The sequence below is a fragment of the Salmo salar genome, chromosome 11 (genome assembly GCF_965601325.2).
Source record: "Salmo salar chromosome 11, fSalSal1, whole genome shotgun sequence".
NCBI lineage: Eukaryota > Metazoa > Chordata > Actinopteri > Salmoniformes > Salmonidae > Salmo > Salmo salar.
Genome location: NC_138301.1, coordinates 4326923 through 4351794, shown reverse-complemented (window position 1 = coordinate 4351794; position 24872 = coordinate 4326923). Strand labels below are relative to the sequence as shown.

The 24872-nt window shown below is 41.4% G+C and overlaps 1 protein-coding gene across 2 annotated transcripts in view; it reads right to left on the bottom strand.

The window, feature by feature from the left end:
• The window catches only part of kif6 (kinesin family member 6), a 288300-nt gene that overhangs the window by 218744 nt on the left and 44684 nt on the right, over positions 1-24872 (bottom strand). Inside the window, exons 5-9 of one of the 2 annotated variants that reach the window (XM_082957633.1) lie at positions 22286-22395; positions 17796-17925; positions 3115-3321; positions 2599-2742; positions 95-181 (exon numbers count right to left, since the gene is read on the bottom strand). In XM_082957633.1, coding sequence (XP_082813759.1) covers positions 95-181; positions 2599-2742; positions 3115-3321; positions 17796-17925; positions 22286-22395 — 678 coding nt within the window. The remainder of the gene's footprint in view (positions 1-94; positions 182-2598; positions 2743-3114; positions 3322-17795; positions 17926-22285; positions 22396-24872) is intronic. The other variant, XM_082957634.1, reaches the window with a different exon arrangement.

The window sequence follows — 24872 nt, the reverse complement described above, 5'->3', positions numbered from 1 at the left end:
ATGGACAGGCCAACAGTGACAGACAGGCAGAAAGACAGACAAATACTGAGAGACAGACGGGCAGACAGACAGACGGATGAACGGACAGACAGACCAGGGCAGGGTCCATCTCTTCATTCAGCAGAGCCTCGTTCCTGATCAGAGCGACACGCTGGGCAAAGCGACATGTGGAGATGGATTCCTGATAGACAGAGGAAAGAGGAGAGGAAGAGAGGGGGGAAAGAGAGAGACGGTGAGATAGTTGAATCTGGATGGCTATAATTTCCCCATTTCCAATTCCAGTTCCTTAATGAACTAAACAACTCATTCAAGATCAGCTTTCCCTAACCCAGACTTGATCTTAAACCCATCCAACTAAAGACAAAAACTGTCTCTGCGATAGCATTTAAGGTCATAAATACTATGCTCTGTAGATGGAGGCGTTGTCATATTTTTTTATTTTTTTTGGGGGGGGGGGGTAGATCAGCTTTAATATTGTAGATAGATTGTAACTTCTATCAACGTAATTGTCTGCATCATTTTCAAACCCCCATAAAAAAAGTATATATATATATATTCAGATCCCTTGACTTTCTCCACATTTTGTTACTTTACAGCCTTATTCTAAAATGTATTAAATATTATACTTTTTTCAGCAATCTACACACAATAACCCATAATGTCCAAGCAAAAACCGTTTTTTATAAATGTTCATATATTTTCATTTACTATTTTCCACAAACCCTACCACCCCTCCCCTAATTGGAGTAAACTAATGAACAACAACCCTTACCTCCAGCTTATGCATACAATATACATTTAACGGACACAATCTATTTTACAATAGTTATCTTTTGTTTGTTTTTACTCCTGTCCTTCCGCTACCCTCAACCCCTCCAATCTATTTCTGAAGACTATCCAGTTTGATTTCTAATTGCCATATATTTTTAACTGTGCTGTTTCACAAACATTCTAAACCAATATACATTTGAAGGACACAATATATTTGTGTGAGTGTTGACGAGGACAAGGCTGGAGATCACTCTATCATGCTGATTGAGTTTGAATAACAGACTGGAAGATTCAAAAGGAGGGTGGTGTTTGGAATCATTGTTCTTCCTCTGTCAAACATGGTTACCTGCAAGGAAACGTGCCGTCATCATTGCTTTGCACAAAAAGGGCTTCACAGGCAAGGATATTGCTGCCAGTAAGATTGCACCTAAATCAACCATTTATCAGATCATCAAGAACTTCAAGGAGAGTGGTTCAATTGTTGTGAAGAAGGTTTCAGGGCGCCCAAGAAAGTCCAGCAAGCGCCAGGACCGTCTCCTAAAGTTGATTCAGCTGCGGGATCGGGGCACCACCAGTACAGAGCTTGCTCAGGAATGGCAGCAAGCAGGTATGAGTGCATCTGCATGCACAGTGAGGCAAAGACTTTTGGAGGATGGCCTGGTGTCAAGAAGGGCAGCAAAGAAGCCACTTCTCTCCAGGAAAAACATAAGGGACAGACTGATATTCTGCAAAAGGTACAGGGATTGGACTGCTGAGGACTGGGGTAAAGTCATTTTCTCTGATGAATCCCCTTTCCGATTGTTTGGGGCATTCGGAAAAAAGCTTGTACGGAGAAGACAAGGTGAGTCCTGTCCTGTGTCATGCCAACAGTAAAGCATCCTGAAACCATTCATGTGTGGGGTTGCTTCTCAGCCAAGGGAGTGGGCTCACTCACAATTTTTCCTGAGAACACAGCCATGAATAAAGAATGGTACCAACACATCCTCCGAGAGCAACTTCTCCCAACCATCCAGGAACAGTTTGGTGACGAACAATGCCTTTTCCAGCATGATGGAGCACCTTGCCATAAGGCAAAAGGCTAAGTGGCTCGAGGAACAAAACATTGATATTTTGGGTCCATGGCCAGGAAACTCCCCAGACCTTAATCCCATTGAGAACTTGTGGTCAATCCTCAAGAGGCGGGTGGACAAACAAAAACCCACAAATTCTGACAAACTCCAAGCATTGATTATGCAAGAATGGGCTGCCATCAGTCAGGATGTGGCCCAGAAGTTAATTGACAGCATGCCAGGGCGGATTGCCGAGGTCTTGAAAAAGAAGAGTCAACACTACAAATATTGACTCTTTGCATCAACTTCATGTAATTGTTAATAAAAGTCTGTGACACTTATGAAATGCTTGTAATTATACTTCAGTATTCCATAGTAACATCTGACAAAAATATCAAAAGACACTGAAGCAGCAAACTTTGTGAAAATTAATATTTGTGTCATTCTCAAACCTTTTGGCCACGACTGTAAATTATAGAGCAAACATTTTTGGTAAAAGTATTATTATATTATTGACCGCTTGACTATGACTTTTCAAATCACCCAGTAGTGCTATCTGCAGAGTTAGCTCCAGGTAAATGTTGCAAGGCATTGTCATTTTGTCGTCCCTCATTTACCCAATTGTTTCCATGTTTTTTTCCACAACCTAACTTGAAATCCAAAAGTTCGACTTCTATAAATCATGCATTAAAGGTGCAGCCGCTTTTCAGAATAAAGAATTGGGTCTTTAATGTCAATGGGAGATTTGCAGCAAAGGGAGTGAATGGGGAACTCTTACGTCAACATTTCTCTTGTCCACAGACACAGTGGCGATCATGGTGGTCATGCAGTTCCCTCCCAGGCTGTCCCGCAGCACCGACGTCATCATGGAATTTCGGTACGGAATGTGCAAGCGGTTCTTCTCTGAGAGAGCAATGATGACCTGACTCAGAGAGAGAGGGAAGAAAGGGGAAGACGAAGAGGAATTTGAGTACTAGATCAGATGTATACAGGTTCCGCATTCTTTTATGCTATTTTATTAATTAAGAGGCAACAAGCGCAAAAACAACCATTTCGGCTGATGGACAGAAATATTCCAACTATGAATTGTTCAGAGATTTAAGGTGCATTCAGAAGGATGACATCAAACATAGTAGAATGGCAAGGAACTTTTTTATGACACCTGGATACAACTTATGTCTGTGAGGAAGTATGCGTAAAGCCCACAACAACCCTCCTCCTCCTCTCTGCTCTCCCCCTTGTATGACCTTGTTCCCCTCCCTGATTAAACCTCATGTGACCTCTGAACTCTGACCTGCTCCAGGTAGTGCAGTGACAGGTTGATGTACTTGGCCTCTGTGAGCAGCTGCCCACACACGCCTGTCTTGCCCACCCGCTCCGAGCCTGCCAGGTCCACCAGATGTAGCTTGGAACGCCGCACGGTGACCGAGCCGGGCTCACGGCCACACACATGCATGGTGAAGATGCAGTGAGAACGCGTGGATGCCTGGTTCATAGGGGTCTGGGGAGGGAAGAAGTAGAGGAAAGGGGCAGAGAGGGGGAGGTGGAGAGTTTGTATACCCAATGTAAGTTTTTACTCCTCTTCAAAATAAAAGGTATGCAAACTGACACAGAGAAAGAAGAGGCGAGAGAGAGGAGAGAGGGAAGGGAGAAAGGAAGAGAGAGAGGCTGGCATAGTGACGGTACCCACACTTTGCATCTAGGCCTAATCACCAATCATTTCTGCAATGCGCTCTCCAGTAGGTACTGTCGAAAAACACCCCCACAACATTAAATGCCTGAAATGACTGTCCAGACATTGACACTAGCTCTTTCTAAATTCATCTTTCCTCTATTCTTCGCATCCTCTCTCCTAACCTCCTTTACAAAAGGCATTTGATGAGAAGTTCTGCGTAGAGAGACATTGGACCTTCTCCAATATGGTTAAACAGGAGGCGAGGAGATAGGAGCGAGGAATCGCAGAAAGACGAATTGAGAAAGAGGCATCTTACCATCTTACTACAGTCATTCCATGTCATTTCAGCAAGCCATGACACCCACCATCTCAGATTGCTATGAAATTGGTAAGATTAGCATTCCTGAAACATTATTTTGTTGAAATGTAATTTTAACTTGGAGAAATTAAGATAATTGATTGCAACCAAATTGGCAATTTAAATGTATAGAATTAATGTAATATTCAATAAATACGGTAAAGTACCAACATCCAATTTGGATCAAACTTCTTCCACCAGAGTACGACATGAGGAATATTTTTTGTTGTTGTTGTCAAAAGCCACCCATGGTCATCCTCACAATTCAGGCCAGTCCTCCATGAAAGCAAATCAGTTTGACATTAGAAAGACGACTTCCGCTTATACCAGATCAAAAGACAGGGGACGGTGTATTTCCCCATCTATATCAAGGGACCAGGGTTCTGGTCAAGAAGCATGGTTTCGACTGCTCCTACATCATGTCTCGCTCCATCCACCAACGCCACATTGCACCACAGACTGTCCAGGAGTTGGCGGATGCTTTAGTCCAGGTCTGGGAGGAAATCCCTCAGGAGACCATCCGCCACCTCATCAGGAGCATGCCCAGGCGTTGTAGGGAGGTCATACAGGCACGTGGAGGCCACACACACTACTGAGCCTCATTTTGACTTGTTTTAAGGACATTACATCAAAGTTGGATCAGCCTGTAGTGTGGTTTTCCACTTTAATTTTGAGTGTGACTCCAAATCCAGACTTCCATGGGTTGATAAATTGGATTTCCATTGATTATTTTCCATTGTGATTTTGTTGTCAGCACATTCAACTATGTAAAGAAAAAAGTATTTAATAAGATTATTTCTTTCATTCAGATCTATGATGTGTTGTTTAAGTGTTCCCTTTATTTTTTTGAGCAGTGTATATATGGAATAATGACAATTACAATTACAACAATACTGAATGAACAATGAACACTTATTTTAACTTAATATAATACATACAGTTGAAGTCGGAAGTTGTATATATATATATAAAATCGTCCGATTAATTGGTAATGGCTTTTTTTGGTCCTCCAATAATAGGTATCGGTGTTGAAAAATCATAACCGGTCGACCTCTAGATTATACCACATTGGTTTGACTCCGACTGACTGCATTATCACACTCTCTCTCTACTATAGAAAATAGGAAAGGATAGGGACTGCCTCTCTGTCTCTTTGCCCAATCCATTGCCATATCCTCTAGCTGGAAGTTCATTTTCGCTCTCATCATTTTCAGTCTCGCTTCCACTCCCTCATTCCCTCTCTCTGTCTCACCAATCTCCCTCTTCCAATGTCACATTACTAACTCATCACGCCCTCCCTCTTCCACTCTCTCTCACCTATTCCCCCCTCTCTATACCTCCTATTTTACCCAAATATATCTCGTCTCATGGAAAACAGCAACACGAAGGGATGACTCAAACCCACCAGACCAATGTCTGTTTATCCACTAGTGAGCTGACCCTGCACCACCTCTGTATGCCTCTGACCGCACATTGACCAAACACTGACCACACGTCGACCACACATGGAGCGCATGGGTTGATGAGTCGGCAAGCTGTAAATGAGGGGCTTTGGGCTTGGGTAAAAAAAAAAAAAAAACAAGAGCAGGACCCCCTGACAGCATGCAGCTTGTGAGGACCACCAGGAGAAGAGTACTGAACAGTAAATCCCACTAGCAGTGAGGGGGAGTGATTATGGCGTTAAAGGGGCGAGGCCCGCATGTGGGCTGACCAGAGGTGAGGGACGAAGGAATAGAGGGAGGGACAGAGACCAGATGAAAGGAAAGACTTCCTGGTGGGGTGGAGGGTGGTTAAGAGGTGTATTTCCTATCCGATGTAAAAAAAAAAAATTGAGCTACCAAATCTCAGAGCCAATGAGATCATGGTCTTCTGAGTGTTGGCGTGAATACTCAAGAGTGAGAGAACAAGGGAATGAAAATAAAGAATGAAAGAAAGAATTTGAGGAACTGGAATACAGTGGTCTGATGTGGATAAATTGATGTCAGCGATTATTTGGGTTCCTTGAAGCACGAGGGGCTTCTAATGAAGGATCGAGCCCCAAAGAGGAACCTTTAACAAAAGGTTATTTGTGTGGGTGGACCGTTATGAATGGACACATGGGTTATACACAGAGTGTTCCCCAGCTGTGCTTGATTGTCAGAGGACTAAAACAAGAGACAGTGAATTTTTACAATTTAAGACAAAGACTCTAGGTTGTCGAGCTCAGAACATTGAAAGAGTATCCTTGTGCCCAATAGGAGTTCCCCAATACAGTACTCCCCCATAGCCAGTTTGTTGAGGTTAGAGAAGCAGACCAGCAACCGGAAGGTTTCCGGTTCGAAACCCAGCTCCAACAGGTTGTGAACATAAGGACAGTGGGACCTCAGGGCTTTTTCTAAGGAAAAAGTGTTTCCAAAGACTACAGAGCATCTAAAATTAGACTATACGACACTGTCATAAGGTATACATAGTGCATTTGTCAATAATACAGAAGATTCATTATGATTGTCAGAGATTATGTCCCAAATGGCACCCATATTCCCTATGTGGTCAGTTAAAAAAAACATACAAAATATGTTTTCATTCCTCTAATTTTTATACTTTTTAACTCATAATTAGGAAAGGGATCGTAAGTAAGCATTTCACTGTAAAGTCTACACCTGTTGTATTTGGAGCATGTGATGAATTAAATGTTATTTCATTTTGATTTGAGATACAGAAGAGGCTTGCTCAGGGGTTTTGAGTTACACTGCTTTCAGACATTTTTATCAGAAATGTCATGAAGAAGACATATCATTCACTAGCGATGTAGTATACACTTTGAAATTGTGGGGTAGGTTGTGTAGACAGCGGGCGAAAATAATGCAATTTAATTTCAGGCAGCACCAAGCAAACAGTGGATGTCCTATATGGAATGACTTTAGTCCCTTTAATACCAAGCAAACCTTTTGAATTTGAGAAAATTCTTAGTACTCCAAACAAATATTGATAGACAGAAAAACATTAACCCAAAAGTATTGAGAGCTAAATAATATTGCAAATAAATAATTTTGAAAGACAAAAACAAATTAATTGCAAATGAATGCAACAACAAAAAATGTATGTGAAACAATTGCAATGACTGCACGATTGCGATGAAACACTTCCCTCTTTGCCAATAATTTTTTATTTGGTTACACTACCGGTCAAAAATGTATAACATCTACTCATTCAAGGGTTTTTCTTTAGTTTTACTATTTTCTACATTGTAGAATAATAGTGAAGACATCAAAACTATGAAATAACACATATGGAATCATGTAGTTACCAAAAAAGTGCTAAACAAATCAAAATATATTTTATATTTGTCACGGCCGTCGTAAGGATTGGACCAAAATGCAGCAGGTACGTGAATGCTCATATTTACTTTATTCAGAACACTACACAAAACAAGAAAACGAAAAAACAAACGACAGCTAAACAGTTCTGCAGGCTAACCATAGCAGTGCAAAAACAACTTCCCACAAAAGACAGGTAGAAAAAGGGCTACCTAAGTATGGCTCCCAATCAGCAACAACGATGTACAGCTGTCCCTGATTGAGAGCCATACCAGGCCAACACAGAGAAATACACAATATAGAAAAAACATAGAAATACAAAACATAGAACAATACCCAAAAACCCCGACAACACAAAACAAACACACCCTTGCCACGCCCTGACCAAACTACAATAACAAATAACCCCTTATACTGGTCAGGACGTGACAATATTTGAGATTCTTCAAATAGCCACCCTTTGCCTTGATGACAGCTTTGCACACTCTCGGCATTCTCTCAACCAGCTTCATGAGGTAGTCACCTGGAATGCATTTCAATTAACAGGTGTGCCTTGTTAAAAGTTAATTTGTGGAATTTATTTCTTTTTAAATGTGTTTGAGCTAATCAGTTGTGTTGTGACAAGTTAGGAGGGGTATACAGAAGATAACCCTATTTGGTAAAAGACCAAGTCCATATTATGGCAAGAACAGCTCAAATAAGCAAAGAAAAACGTCCATCATTACTTTAAGACATGAAGGTCAGTCAATACGGAAAGTTTCAAGAACTTTGAAAGTATCTTCAAGTGCAGTCGCAAAAACCATCAACCACTATGATGAAACTGGCTCTCACGAGGACCACCACAGGAATGGAAGACCCAGAGTGGGTCGGATAACTTGCTAGCAATTTGTTTGTTACTGTATAAACTAGCTTGATTGCTAATTCCAGAAGTTAAATGTGTCAGTTGTATCCTCTGAACTATTATCTTCAGCACCTAACTATGTTAGCTAGCTAACAGGTTAAGAAGCTAGGTAGCAAGTTGAGTCACAAATTACTGTGGTCATTTCTAGATAGCTGCAGTGCAACATAACCAAAGCAAAAACAAACTTTTTCTAAACACATCAATCTATGCATATATAGCCAAGAACAATAGCTCCAAGTTATATGTATTTGTAAAATTGTAAGAGAGAGTAGATGGACATGACATTTCCTTAACATTCTTTGCGTTAATCCTTGGTGAGAGTTGGCAAAGCTGTTGCTTGACTCAATACTGTTAAAGCTGCAAGACTTGGGAATTAATGCATATAGCTTTTCCTTGCTAATGTCAATCGGAAAATTACAGGCATAAAGAAGATGAATTTAATTAGTTAATTGATTAGTCATGTCCATGGCAATCAGTCTGTACAATAAACAACCACAAATTATTTTATTAAGGATATACCCCTACTGTACACTTGGAGACCTGTGATAGAGACAGTGTCCTACAGTTAACCGTTATTATTGTCCATTGAAGAATCACGGGTGTGAGAAACAGGTTACAATTTCCACAAAGTATTCAACTCATTTTCCTTGATAATGCTTTCCAACATAAGATTGGCAGAACTTCACTAAAGAGCAAGAACGTTTCTGTATTGTAATTCTATTTGCAGAATACCTTGAACATGTGACTAGCGTCTGGTAACAAATTTGCACTATAAACTTGGCCCCCCACAGGGACAAGGATATCCCTGCCGCCCAAACCCTCCCCTAACCCGGACGACGCTGGGTTAATTGTGCGGCGCCCCATGGCGGCGCTCCCGGTTGCGGCCGGCTGCAACTCGAACCATGATCTCTAGAGCCACAGCTAGTACTGCAATGGAGTGCCTTAGACCACTGCGCCACTCGGGAAGCCCAAATTTGCACTATAAACTTGACTGAACACAGTTCAGCGACAATGGATGAGTCTGCTCTCCATCTTATCGGTACAGTTATAAATATTAGTAGTATTATTGGAGACAAAGTGATATTCCTCCTCGGCTTCTCTCAGCTATGTAGACAGGTCATCAGACAGAATCGCCTGTGAAAAAAAAAAAAAAAAGAGTATAAATTATCCAAAGAGGTTAACATGGGTGGAAACCACCCGAGCCTTTGTTGTGGCCTGCACACAGCCGGCGTCTAAGCAGCCCTCTTTTCAGGTGAGTTCTGCGGCTCTGGCCTCGCAATCTGCTTTGAGACCAGAGGCCAGATCATTCCGGTGATTGTGATAGGGAGTTCAATGAGAAGACATATATCTGTACTTGGGGCTGTGCGTCAGTCACTGGGGGCTGACACTGTCATGGTTCATGTGGGGTCAATTGACATTATGAAGGGCAGCTCAGAACAGCTGAAGATGGATTTTAAAAGAACTGATTGGGTCACTACTTGACACGAACAAACGCCCCATAATATCTGGACCTCTGCCCACACTAAATCGTGGCATTGAACGGTTCAGCAGACTTTTAGTCCTCCATAACTGGCTAAGAGACCATTGCAGCTCTGTGGGTGTAACATTTATTTACAATTTTGATACCTTCTGGAAACAAAGCTCGCATTACAAGGGGGATGGGATCCACCCAAATAATTTGGGTTCCTGGATCCTTTCACAGCTTTATAAGGATGCGTTGAGACAATGACTTATCAGTGACCCAAGTACAGATCATTTAATCCCTACCATTGTGTCGCTGAGTTGTCATAATGTTTCAGCAAATGTACATTATCCCAGGGGCATTGGAAGACACAATGTAAGTAACCTAATTTATGTCCCTCTTACTGCCCTGAATGCCTACAGCTATTGCTTGCAGTAATCATATAACTATGAACCACAGTAATACTGTTAGTAATGAGGTGGTGTGCACTAACAGGAAGTCCAAGGTGTGCAGCTTACCCTGTACTAACATAAATAACCTGAACATGCCTCTGCTAAGCTTCCCAATAAAGCAATAAAAACAATCAAGCATCCCAGAAAAGTGTTAAAAATAGCCCACGTTAAGATATGTAGCATAAGAAACAAGGTTGATGAAATCAATAACTTGCTAGTAACAGATGACATTCATATTCCTTCTAGGCAGAGTTCCTCTGTCCAGTGTCTGTGTTCTTTTGCCCATCTTAATCTTTTCTTTTTATTGGCCAGTCTGAGATATGGCTTTTTCTTTGCAACTCTGCCTAGAAGGCCAGAATCCCAGAGTCGCCTCTTCACTATTGACGTTGAGACTGGTGTTTTTCGGGTACTATTTAATGAAGCTGCCAGTTGAGGACTTGTGAAGTGTCTGTTTCTCAAACTAGACACTCTGATCTCCTTGTCCTCTTGCTCAGTTGTGCACCGGGAACTCCCACTCCTCTTTCTATTCTGGTTAGGGCCAGTTTGCGCTGTTCTGTGAAGGGAATAGTACACAGCGTTGTACGAGATCTTCTTGGCAATTTTTCCTGTGTTGCCACTCCTATTTGCCATATCTTCAATTTAAGCCTTTCAAACAAAATCCAGGTAGAATCAAACATTCTCCTGGGCAGCTGTCTAGGACCCTTACTTTTTTCAAACTTTACTAACGACATGCCACTGGCTTTGAGTAAAAAAAGTGTGTCTATGTATGCGGATGACTCAACACTATACACGTCAGCTACCACAGCGACGGAAATGACTGCAACACTTATCAAAGAGCTGCAGTTCGTTTAAGAATGGATGGCAAGGAATAAGTTAGTCCTAAATGTTTCAAAAACAAAAACCATTGTATTTGGGACAAATCATTCACTAAACCCTAAATCTCAACTAAATCTTGTAATGAATGTGGAAATTGAGCAAGTTGAGGTGACTAAACTGCTTGGAGTAACCCTGGATTGTAAACTGTCATGGTCAAAACATATTGATACAACAGTAGCTAGGACGAGGAGAAGTCTGACCATAATAAAGTGCTGCTCTGCATTCTTAACAACACTATCAACAAGGCAGGTCCTACAAGCTCTAGTTTCATTGCACCTGGACTACTGTTCAGTCGTGTGGTCAGGTGCCACAAAGAGGGACTTAGGAAAATTGCAATTGGCTCAGAACAGGACAGCACGGCTGGCCCCTGGATGTACACAGAGCACTAACATTAATATGCATGGTCATCTCCTGGCTCAAAGTGGAGGAGAGACTGACTTCATCACTACTTGTATTTGTGAGAGGTATTGACATGTTGAATGCACTGTTTGTTTGAACTACTGGCACCCATGCATACCCCACAAGACATGCCACAAGAGGTGCCTTCACAGTCCCCAAGTCCAGAACAGACTATGGGAGGCGCACAGTACTACATAGAGCCATGGCTACATGGAATGTAGTCTCTATTCCACATCAAGTAACTCATGCAAACCTTACCATTTGATTGAAAAAAAACCTGATAAAAATACACCTCATGGAACAGCGGGGACTGTGAAGCAACACAAACATAGGCACAGACACAAGCATACAAACACACAATAACATACACACACGCACACAAAGACCAGGGATGTTTTCCAATGCCTCGCAAAGAGGGGCACCTATTGGTAGATGGGTAAAACTTTTAAAAGAAGACGTTGAATATCTCTTTGAGCACGGTGAAGTTATTAATTACAATTTGGATGGTGTATCAATACACCCAGTCAATACAAAGATACAGGCGTCCTTCCTAACTCAGTTGCCAGGAGAGGATGGAAACCGATCAGGGATTGTACCATGAGGCCAATGGTGACTTTAAAACAGTTACAGAGTTTAATGCCTGTGATAGCAGAAAACTGAGGATGGATCAACAGCATTGTAGTTACTCTACAATACTAATCTAATTGAGTGAAAAGAAGGAATCCTGCACAGAATAGAAATATTCCAAAACATGCAACAACGCACTAAAGTAATACTTCAAAAAATATGGCAAAGAAATTAACCTTTTGTCCTGAATACAAAGTGTTATGTTTGGGGCAAATCCAATACAAAACATTACTGAGTACTACTCTCCATATTTTCAAGCATAGTGGTGGCAGCATCATGTTATGGGTACGGTTCTGGTCATTAAGTACTGGGGAGATTTTCAGAATAAAAAATAAACAGAATGGAGCTAAGCACAGGAAAAATCCTAGAGGAAAACCTGGTTCATTAATTGGGAGATGAATTTACCTTTCAGCAGGACAATAGCCTAAAACACAAGGCCACATCTACTAAGGAGTTGCTTACCAAGAAGACAGTGAATGTTCGCGAGTGGCAGAGTTACAGTTTTGACTTAAACCTGCTTGAAAATCGATGGCAAGACCTGAAAATGGTTGTCTAGCAATGATTAACAACCAATTTGACAGAGCTGGTGGGCAAAATAGTGGGCAAATGTTGCACAATCCAGGGCCAGAATCCACAAAGCGTCTCAGAGTAGAAAATTGGTCGTAAATACTAAGAATAGAGACATTTTACTCCTACTCCTATGGGTAAAAATAAAAACTATGCATGAAGCCTCTTTAGTCGTGAGTCCCACCTAGTCGACAGATATTTATGACACCTCATGAGCTTTCCTAACCAGTTAAGAGTTACCAGCAGGTGTCGTGGTAATAGAAAAATGTCAGTGGAGTCAGTGGTTCCTACACCACTTGCAATTGCTTTGGAGTTGATCAATAAATAATCTAGACCTACAAGCAACAGTAACTCTTGTGCATTTGACAAAGATTTCACATTATGCTTATTTCACATGAATTGCATAAATACTTATAACCACTACGCTAATCAATAAACATGTTTTTCTTTCAATTATTTAATGTCCTACATTATATTTCAAGTTCTCGCTTTGAGCGCAATATCACGATGTTCAAAAATATCCCTAAATTGGGCATGCCTATAAATTCGGCAATTGAAGGCATCTAGGGCTTATGTTAACTTTGATTGTGTTCAATTCAAACGTTGTATCTGGAGTATTTCTCCTGTCTTATCCGGTGTCCTGTGTGGATTTAAGAATGCTCTCTCTAATTCTCTCTCTCTTTCTTTCTCTCTCTCTCTCGGAAGACCTGAGTCCTAGGACCATGCCTCAGGACTACCTGGCATGATGACTCCTTGCTGTCCCCAGTCCACCTGGCCGTGCTGCTGCTCCAGTTTCAACTGTTCTGCCTGCGGCTATGGAACCCTGACCTGTTCACCGGACATGCTACCTGTCCCAGACCTGCTGTTTTCAACTCTCTAGAGACAGCAGGAGTGGTAGAGATACTCTGAATGATCGGCTATGAAAAGCCAACTGACATTTGCTCCTGAGGTGCTGACCTGCTGCACCCTCAAAAACCACTGATTATTATTATTTGACCCTGCTGGTCATCTATGAACATTTGAACATCTTGGCCATGTTCTGTTATAACCTCCACCCGGCACAGCCAGAAGAGGACTGGCCAACCCTCATAGCCTGGTTTCTCTCTAGGTTTCTTCCTAGGTTCTGGCCTTTCTAGGGGGTTTTTCCTAGCCACCGTGCTTCTACACCTGCATTGCTTGCTGTTTGGGGTTTTAGGCTGGGTTTCTGTACAGCAGTTTGTGACACCAGCTGATGAAAGAAGGGCTTTATTAATACATTTGATAGATTGATTGAGTGTATGCAATGTTGTATGCAACATTATCAGCAAGCAACTTGATGACTACTGTGCTAAAGCGATTTAGAGTTGTTAAACAGGAGTGACGAGTGCGAGAAAATGAACATTAAATTATCTGGCAACAGCTCTGGTGGACATTCCTGCAGTCAGCATGCCAATTGCATGCTTCCTCAAAACTGCACATTTTAGAGTTACCTTTTATTGTCCCCAAGCACAAGGTACATCTGAGTAATGATCATGCTGTTTAATCAGCTTTTTGATATGCCACACCTGTCAGGTGGATGGATTATCTTGGAAAAGGATCAATTCCCACGCACAGGGATGTAGACAAGTTTATGCAAAACATTTGAGAGAAATACTTTAAACTGTGTGAGTATTGCACATTTCTGGGATCTTTATTTTCAGCTCATGAAACATGGGACCAACACTTTACATTTCTATACATTTCTATTTTTGTTCAGTATATATAACCATGCTAGCTAGCTAGCTAGCATTGAAACAATTAGCATGTTCTACATATGAAATAACAAGACAAAATAAACTTACCGAAGGTGTTTCCCGATGTCCTCCTTGTTGTAAAGGTAACGTTAGCTAGCTAGCTAGCTAGACTAGTCAGTCCCAATGTGAGATAGCTAGCTAGTGGCCAAGTGAAATAAATAAAAAAATAAATCAAGCTTTTCATACACTAGCAGAAAAAACTGTTGCATCTCTGTATTGACAGCTAGCTAGCTAACAAAAACTCAGCAAAAAAAGAAACGTCCCTTTTTCAGGACACTGTCTTTCAAAGACAATTAGTAAAAATCCAAAATAACTTCACAGATCTTCATTGTAAAGGGTTTAAACACTGTTTCCCATGCTTGCTCAATGAACAATGAACAAGTAATGAACATGCATCTGTGGAACGGTCCTTAAGACACTACCAGCTTACAGACGGTAGGCAATTAAGGTCACAGTTATGAAAACTTAGGACACTAAAGAGGCCTTACTACTGTCCCTGCACATCTGCGTGAACGTGCCGTAGGCACTCTGCAAGGAGGCATGAGGACTGCAGATGTGGCCAGGGCAATAAATAGCAATGTCCGTACTGTGAGACACCTAAGACAGCGCAGACAGCTGATCGTCCTCGCAGTGGCCGTACACATGTAACAACACCTGCATAGGATCGGTACATCCGAACATCACACCTACAGGACAGGTACAGGATGGCAACAACAACTGCCCGAGTTACACCAGGAACGCACAATCCCTCCATCAGTGCTCACACTGTCCGCAATAGGCTGAGAGAGGCTGGACTGAGGGCTTGTAGGCCTGTTGTAAGGCAGGTCCTCACCAGACATCACCGGCAACAATGTTGCCTATGGGCACAAACCCACCGTCGCTGGACCAGACAGGACTGGCAAAAAGCGCTCTTCACTGATGAGTTGCGGTTTTGTCTCACCAGGGGTAATGGTAGGATTCAGGAATGAGCGTTACACCGAGGCCTGTACTCTGGAGCGGAATCGATTTGGAGGTGGAGGGTCCGTCAGGGTCTGGGGCGGTGTGTCACAGCATTATCGGACTGAGCTTGTTGTCATTGCAGGCAATCTCAACGCTGTGCGTTACAGGGAAGACATCCTCCTCCCTCGTGTGGTACCCTTCCTGCAGGCTCATCCTGACATGACCCTACAGCATGACAATGCCACCAGTCATACTGCTCGTTCTATGCGTGATGTCCTGCAAGACAGGAATGTCAGTGTTCTGCCATGGCCAGCGAAGAGCCCGGATCTTAATCCCATTGAGCACGTCTGGGACCTGTTGGATCGGAGGGTGAGGGCTAGGGCCATTCCCCCAGAAATGTCCGGGAACTTGCAGGTGCCTTGGTGGAAGAGGGGGGTAACATCTCACAGCAAGAACTGGCAAATCTGGTGCAGTCCATGAGGCCATGAGGAGGAGATGCACTGTAGTACTTAATGCAGCTGGTGGCCACACCAGATACTGAATGTTACTTTTGACCCCCACTTTGTTCAGGGACACATAATTCAATTTCTGTTAGTCACATGTCTGTGGAACTTTTTCACTTTATGTCTCAGTTGTTGAATCTTGTTATGTTCATACAAATATTTACACATGTTAAGTTTGCTGAAAATAAACGCAGTTGACAGTGAGTGAGAGGACGTTTCTTTTTTTGCTGAGTTTAGGTGTACTGGCCAATTATTTTAAGCCGCTAGCACGGATATAAAAAATGATGATGAACTGTCATTCCAAAACCGGTTGACCAATAGAGGGGCATCAATGAATGTGTCAAAACTTTGCAAAAAAAAGGCAGCGAAAGCAAAGGGCAGGGTAACATCACCAAAAAAAAAAACAAAGATGGAAGCTTTTCATCGCAATTGCATTATCATTTAAAAGGTTTCAAAGATATATATTTTTGCATTCATTTATAATTCATTTGTTCTTGCCTTTCAAAATTATTTCCTTGCAACATTATTTATTTGGCTCTCAATACTTTTGGGTTAATGTTTTGCTTTCAATATCAGTATTTCGGATTGCAATAAGAATTTTGTTCTCGAATTAAAAAGGTTTGCTTAATTTTAAGGCACAAAAGTAATTCCATGGTCCTAAAGACATTAGGCAACTTTACCATTGGGTCCCTTTAGGCACATTCACACTGCAGCTTATCCCAGGGCTAAGAACCTCCGTAGCCCTGGGCTAAGGGAGATTTTAGGCCGGGACTAAGCGAGTGTTCACATTTGCACATTCTAAAATGGGCTCGCACCAACCTTAGCCCAGGGCTAGCCAGCTCTGCTCCAGAGCAGGGTTAGCACCGACTTTTCGGGTCTAGCCCCAGAAACACAGTGCCAAAATAGCCAGTGTGAAGCAGGGTTAAGAACAATGCCCAGAATGCTTACTGTCCAATCAAAAAAGCTGCAATGTCACCTAATTTACATATATTCGTGATGCCTGTAATGCATTCTGTACGTTATTTTGTTAAGTAAATTCAAACTACTTCACCCTTGCAAAAACATTGGTTGCTATGCCTAACAAAAATGGTTGCTGTGCAGGCTGGCTAACGTCTTCTAATTTAGCCAACTAAAGCTACAAACTCTACAGCTGGAAGGGGGGGGCAAACGCTCCATTTGTCTGTTTTTATAACTTTTCTATTTACATTTAATTGGATATATCCATTAAATATTTTTGCATGATTTCACCTGGATCAGAAAAGTTGTATTTATGTCTCGTTCGTGGTCAGCATTCTCTGTATTGGGGCAAGATCGAATTTCAAAAGTGAAACATTGTTTCGTAGGTCAGACAGGCAGGCAGCAAGATTTACACAAACCATCACTATTGGAAATCAAATGCTAGGCTAGAAGCAAAAGGAAATAATGTGCTAATAAAAGTCTCATTACTTATAACATTGTGTCCAGGGCTTTGGAATACAAGTGTGAATCCTTAGCCCAGGGCTTAAGCTTAGCCCAGGGTTAATAAATGCTTGTGTGACCACAGGCTAGCTAGCATTGTGAAAAGGCCTTTTTAGGGTTTTGGCGAGACGTTATCCCACTGATGTTCTGGGAACGTTCTAGGAACATTAAACATGATGTTAACCTCGGGACCATAAGGGACGTTCAGTACAGATCTCAGTATAAACATTATAATAATGTATTTTGATGTCCACTATGGAACGTTCAATGACCATAATGGGTTGTTTCAGACAACTCCTGCATTGTTACAGACAGAACGTTACAAGGGTCTTAGTATGATGATTAGGGAACATTACAAATAGGTCCCTATTTGGTTCTGACAGAACTTTATCCTTGAGAAAAAGGAGAAAAAAAATATGTATTGGGAGTGTCCTATACAAGGCCTTGGGGACATCCCCGGAACAAACCGGGAACTAGAGAAAACCTCAAAAGGACCAAGACACAGCGTCCTGACAACTTAAGCCAAACAGTTAATTATGTTCAGAAGACGTCCTAATGACTTATTCTTGTTTGCAGTGAAGAATTAGTATGACCAATTGCATGACGAGCTCCATCAAAGTTTAAATGTTAGTGGATATATATACACTTGTAAAGCTGCAGTCCTCCATGCCCTTGCTTCCATCTCCTTACCTCTGCAATCATGCGATTGGTGTCTCCCAGGAAAAGCAAGTTGAGAGCCTCCTCCTCATTGGCTGATTGATGGAGTGACAGGTTTCTCAGGTGTATGTTCTGGTCCGGGTCTTCCATGATGGTAACTTTCCTATAGAGGCAAGATGGCAAGCACACACACACACATTTCACCAGCCTGAGATAATGTTTATATGAAAAAAGTGCCTCCAATCGACAAAAGAGGGCTTGTAATAGGCTGTTCATAATATCTGTTCAAAACTCAAACTCCAAAAGGGATCCATAGTGAGTAATGCGAGTATATAACGTATTCCTTTTTGCTTACTGTAAATTTAGCTTTATGTGAATTTGTGATATCTTAAATATCTGTGATTTATACATCATAAAAAATTGGCCTAATGACACTAACTCCACATTGAGGCTATTTAATAAGGTTGCATCATTTTCCCCCTCCCAGAGGCCAGCCTTCAATCCAAACAAACTGCATCTGCAAGGCTATGTCCCAAATGGCACCCTACTCCTTATATAGTACACTACTTTTCCCTATATAGTGCACTATTGGTTCAAAAGTAATGTGCTACACAGGGTGCCATTTGGAATGCAGACCAAGTCATTGGGCTACAACTACACCCCAGTGCCCTAGCCTGCTGTACACATGCTGTATCTACCCCATTCCCAGATTATAATGTGATAGACAGACACAATCTGTATGCGTTCCAAATGGTACCATATTCCCTTTACTGTATAGTGCACTAGTTTTGACCAGAGCCCTATGGGTGCACTATGTAGGGAATAGGGTGCCATTTAGGACAAAGACTCTGAAAAACAAACAGTGGATGAGCTATTGCCCACATCAAGTGACATCAAATAGAGATGGCTTGTACAGATGCTGGGTGTCACTTCCTAGGCCACCACCAGCAAAAACATTCCACAGGATTGATTGACTGACAGGGTCGAAGAGGATGAGAGGGCTGAGTGAACGTTTGAAATCATGCAAATGAGTGATTGACAAGTTGTTGGTACAACGTCACACAATGTGGGATAGTTCTTGACCTTCCCTGCTAATGTTCGGTCATCAACAGTCATGATGATTTTACTGGGGTGCTATCCTTCTTAGCTCCCACTGGATATTAACTGTGTCCCGATTCACTTGTATTAAAAAATGGTATGTATTAAACAATGGCGGATAGTACCTCCAACCAATGCTTGCTGACACCAATCCATGATCGTACCTTGGAAATTGTTGTAAATATGTTATCATTGCGGGATCTTGTTTCATTTGTGAAATGCATTTTGATTCCTCATTACAACATTCACAAATGTCAAAATGGACAAGACTACTGAGTCAGAATGCAATGACAGCGAACACTGTAGGACAGGGGTTCTCAAACATTTTTGGCCCACGACCCCATTTTGATAGTGTATCTGAAAATTATCGCAGCCCCAGCCATGTGAGAAAAAAAGTTGTAATTAAAAGCCAATGTTAACTATTTTATTTGGGGCTATGGTAGTCAATTGAAATCTAACAGTATTTCTGATTGTCTTCTCAACTCACCATCACATACTTCTAATGTGGGGCTATGACAGTCAATTGAAAATTAGTCTAACATAATGTATCTTCTCACCACCACTAATGAGATGGGTGTGCTTGATGCATGTGTTCTTCGGCTTGCAAGCCTCCCCCTTTTTTCTCCAAACATAACGATGGTCATTATGGCCCAACAGTTCTATTTTTGTCTCACCAGACCAGAGGACATTTCTCCAAAAAGTACAATCTTTGTCCCCATGTCCAGTTGCAAACCGTAGGCTGACTTTTTTATGGCGGTTTTGGAGCAGGCTTCTTCCTTGCTGAGTGGCCTTTCAGGTTATGTCGATATAGGACTCGTTTTACTATGGATATAGATACTTTTGTACCTGTTTCCTCCAGCATCTTCACAAGGTCCTTTGCTGTTGTTCTGGGATTGATTTGAAATTTTCGCACCAAAGTATGTTCATCTCTAAGAGACAGAACGCGTCTCCTTCCTGAGCGGTATGACGGCTGCGTGGTCCCATGGTGTTTATACTTGCGTACTATTGTTTGTACAGATGAACGTGGTACCTTCAGGCGTTTAGAAATTGCTCCCAAGGATGAACCAGACTTGTGGAGGTCTACAATTTTTTTTCTGAGGCCTTAGCTGATTTCTTTTGATTTTCCCATGATGTCAAGAAAAGAGGCACTGAGTTTGAAAGTAGAAATGTCCTTGCTTTTGAAAGAAAAGCACATTTTCGTTCATTAAAATAACATCAAATTGATCAGAAATACAGTGCAGACACTATAAATGACTATTGTAGCTGGAAAAGGCAGATTTTTTATGGAATATATTCATAGGTGTACAGAGGCCCATTATCAGCAACCATCACTCCTGTGTTCCAATGGCACATTGTGTTAGCTAATGCAAGTTTATAATTTTAGAAAACCCTTTTGCAATTATGTTAGCACAGCTGAAAACTGTTGTCTGATTAAAGAAGCAATAAAACTGGCCTTCTTTAGACTAGTCATTATCTGGAGCATCAGCATTTGTGGGTTCGATTACAGGCTCAAAATGGCCAGAACCAAAGTCCTTTCTTCTGAAACTCGTCAATCTATTCTTGTTCTGAGAAGTGAAGGCTATTCCATGTGAGAAATTGCCAAGAAAGTGAAGATATCATACAACGCTGTGTACTACTCCCTTCACAAAAAGCGCAAACTGGCCCTAACCAGAATATAATGAGCAGTGGGAGGCCCCGGTGCACAACTGAGCAAAAGGACAAGTACATTAGAGTGTCTAGTTTGAGAAACAGACATCTCACAAGTCCTCAACTGGCAGCTTCATTAAATAGTACCCACAAAATACCAGATGGACAAAAGAACATAGACACTGGACAGAGGAAGATTGGAAAAAACTGTTATGGAAAGATAAATCTAAGTTTGAGGTGTTCGGATCACAAAGAAGAACATTCGTGAGACGCATAAAAAATGAAAAATGATGCTGGAGGAGTGCTTGACGCCATTTGTCAAGCATGGTGAAGGCAATGTGATGGTCTGGGGGTCTGGGTCTAGGGGTGCTTTGGTGGTGGTTAAGTGGGAGATTTGTATAGTGTAAAAGGGATCTTGAAGAAGGAAGGCTATCACTCCATTTTGCAACGCCATACCCCGCGGACGGCGCGTAATTGCAGCCAATTGACTCCTACAACAGGACAATGACCCAAAGCACAGCTCCAAACTATGCAAGAACTATTTAGGGAAGAAGCAGTCAGCTGGTATTCTGTCTATAATGGAGTGGCCAGTCACCGGATCTCAACCCTACGCAAGAAGTGAAATCTCTTCAGATTACCTCAACAATTTGACAACTAGAATGCCAAAAGGTCTGCAAGGCTGTAATTGCTGCAAATGGAAGATTTTTTTTGACGAAAGAAAAGTTTGAAGGACAGAATAATTATATCCTTGACTATATTTCCTATTCATTTTGCAACAACTTTCATGTATGTTTTCATGGAAAACAAGGACATTTGTTAGTGACCCCAAACTTTTGAACAGTAATATATATATATATATATATATATATATATATAAATATAAAATATATATATATATATATATATATATATATATATATAATAAATAACACACAATGACCTGATAGAGAAAGAGAACACAGCAAAGGAAAAGGTACATATAAACGTACAACAGTATAGTAGATGTTAGGTAGACATGTATAGTTTGTATTAAAAGGGGCATTCTGGAATTGGGAAAACAACAAAGCGGTCCACTGCCACTGTTTTGTTAAACAGATGAGCAAAAGGGCTGGAGAAATATAACCAGTCAAATTCAGAGACAGAGCTATGGATGCAAGGACTGACCGTCCATGAGATCAAATGTATTGTTTTAGCCTACAGTGTTTGTTTACAATTGCATTGTTTACAAACAATGTACTAAAACAGGTCTACATTTTGGGATCTGATGGGATACGACAGTTGAACAAAGCTCATGAGGCATTTATAAATTCTTCAAGACTCAATGGCTAAATATAAATGTAAATGTCATGGATGTACCAAAGCCTGTATTGAGTGGCACTCCAGTCTCTTTTCACCTAATTTAACACCTGATTTACTTAACAAAGGCGATATCTCAATAGGTGGTCTAGGTAAGTCATGACATAACACAAGTGGGGGGTTGGGCCTTCCCTCTTTTGTTCTTCATTGCTCTTCTATTGTTCCTTAAGCAAGTGGGGATGTCGATGACATCACGTCTTCCCATCAGCCCAACTCCTTGAATGCCCTACTCCATGAAGTTTGCAGTTGTGTCTAAAAAAACACTATTTTGCTCAAAAAAATGTTTCTACCCTTTCGTGTGTGTACTTTACTGTATTTATACTTTTCAACAGGAAAAGTAAAAAAAAAAAAATTCACTGGAGGACTTCTTTAAGTGTACAGGCCTAATTAGAGTAGAGTAAAGGAAAGAAGGAGGTACTGACGGTAGGTCCTCCAGGCGAGAGGCCTCATGCCGGGGGTCCAGCAGGTCATAGCCCACCTCGTTGTAGATCTCCAGGTAAGAGATGTGGGTGGTGTACACCATACTGCTGTCCTGTAGATGTCCATTATAGCAGAACAAGACAATACAAAGACCCATTTAGGTGGTTATGGTAACACATTTGAAGGTATCTTCATAAGGACTTAACACATTCATAAGCCATACATAACATAGGTATGTAAACAATAAAAAAAAATATTATCCACTGCTAATAAAATAGTTGTAGTGTATGGGATATCCAAACTCATTTAGTTGCAAATCTAAGTTAGTAATGATTATTAGATTTTTATCTCTCTTATCTAGCTACAGAGGCAATATATCAAAAGCCAATTAACACGTTCATTCTGGGCATCTTCTGGGTATGATTAAATTGGATATCATGCCATTTTCTGCATTTATGTCACTCACATCCTCTGGCTAAAGCTGGCCTACACACTAGTGGATGTGTGCAATAGCCTAAACTTGACTGAAAATGGGTGTATTTTATTTACAGGCACCCAAAGCAGTTATATGATAAAAGCAGTCTCAACTGGAGTGACCTGGAACAACTTGTGAGTGATATGGAGGAAATTTGTTAACGGCCTAGATACAGTGGATATAAAAAGTCTACACACCTGTAAGGGCTGTCGTCGTAAGAAAACCAAGATGCAGCGGAGGATGTGTATTCATTTTAAAGATTTAATCAAATGAACCACTATAAACAAAATACTCGACAGAAACGACAGCAAACAGTCCTGTCCGGTCCTACATGAACAAAACAGAAAACACTAGACAGAAACAATCACCCACAAAAACCCAAAGGAAAAACAGGCTACTTATGTGTGACTCCCAATCAGCAACATCAAGCTACAGCTGTGCCTGATTGGAAGCCACACGGCCAAAATCAAAGAAACAAACCAACCTAGAAAAAAGAACATAGAACGCCCACCCAATGTAACACCCTGGCCTAACCAAAATAAAGAACAAAAACCCCTCTCTACGGCCAGGGCGTTACAACACCCCTGTTAAAATGCCAGGTTTTTGTGATGTAAAAGAATGAGACAAAGATAAATCATGTCAGAACTTTTTCTACTGTTAATGTGACCTATAATGTGAACAATTCAATTGAAAAACAAACTGAAATCTTCAAGGGGGAAAAAATGAAAAATAAAAACCTTACAATAACCTGGTTGCATAAGTGTGCACACCCTCTTATAACTGGGGATGTGGCTGTGTTCAGAATTAACCAATGACATTCAAACTCATGTTAAATAGAAGTCATTACATACCTGCCATCATTTAAAGTGACTGATTAATCACAAATAAAGTTCAGCTGTTCTAGTCGGATTTTCCTGACATTTTCTTAGTTGCATCTCAGAGCAAAAGCCATGGTCCGCAGAGAGCTTCCAAAGCATCAGAGGGATCTCATTGTTGAAAGATATCAGTCAGGAGAAGGGTACAAAAGAATTTCCAAAGCATTACATATACCATGGAACACAGTGAAGACAGTCATCATCAAGTGGAGAAAATATGGCACCACAGAGACATTACCAAGAACTGGACGTCCCTCCAAAATGTATGAAAAGACTGGTCAGGGAGGCTTCCAAGAGGCCTACAGCAACATTAAAGGAACTGCAGGAATTTCTGGCAAGTACTGGCTGTGTGACAACAATCTCCCGTATTCTTCATATGTGGCTCAGTTGGTAGAGCATGGTGTGTGCAACGCCAGGGTTGTGGGTTCGATTCCCACGGGGGGGCCAGTACAAAAAAATAAAAATGCATGAAATGAAAAGTATGTATTCACTACTGTAAGTCGCTCTGGATAAGAGCGTCTGCTAAATTACTAAAATGTAAATGAATGGGCTATGGGGTAGGGTGGCAAGACGGAAGCCTTTTCTTACAATGAAAAACATCCAAGCCCGGCTGAAGTTTGCAAAAACAAACATCAAGTCCCCCAAAAGCACGTGGGAAAATGTGTTATGGTCTGATGAAACCAAGGTTTAACTTTTTGGCCATAATTCCAAAAGGTATGTTTGGCGCAAAAACAACACTGCACATCACCCAAAGAACACCATACCCACAGTGAAGCATGGTGGTGGCAGCATCATGCATTGGGGCTGTTTTTCTTCAGCTGGAACCGGGGCCTTAGTCAGGGTGGAGGGAATTATGAACAGTTCCAAATACCAGGCAATTTTGGCACAAAACCTTCAGGCGTCCGTTAGAAAGCTGAAGAGGAAGTTCACCTTTCAGCACGAAAACGACCCAAAGCACACAACCAAATCCACGAAAGCATAGCTTCACCAGAAGAAGATTAACGTTTTGGAATGGCCCAGCCAGAGCCCAGACCTGAATCCAATTGAACATCTCTGGGGTGATCTGAAGAGGGCTGTGCACTTGAGATGTCCTCGCAATCTGACAGATTTGGAGCGCTTTTGCAAAGAAGAGTGGGCAAATATTGCCACATCAAGATGTGCCATGCTAATAGACTCCTACCCAAAAAGACTGAGTGCTGTAATAAAATCAAAAGGTGCAACAACAAAGTATTACTTTAA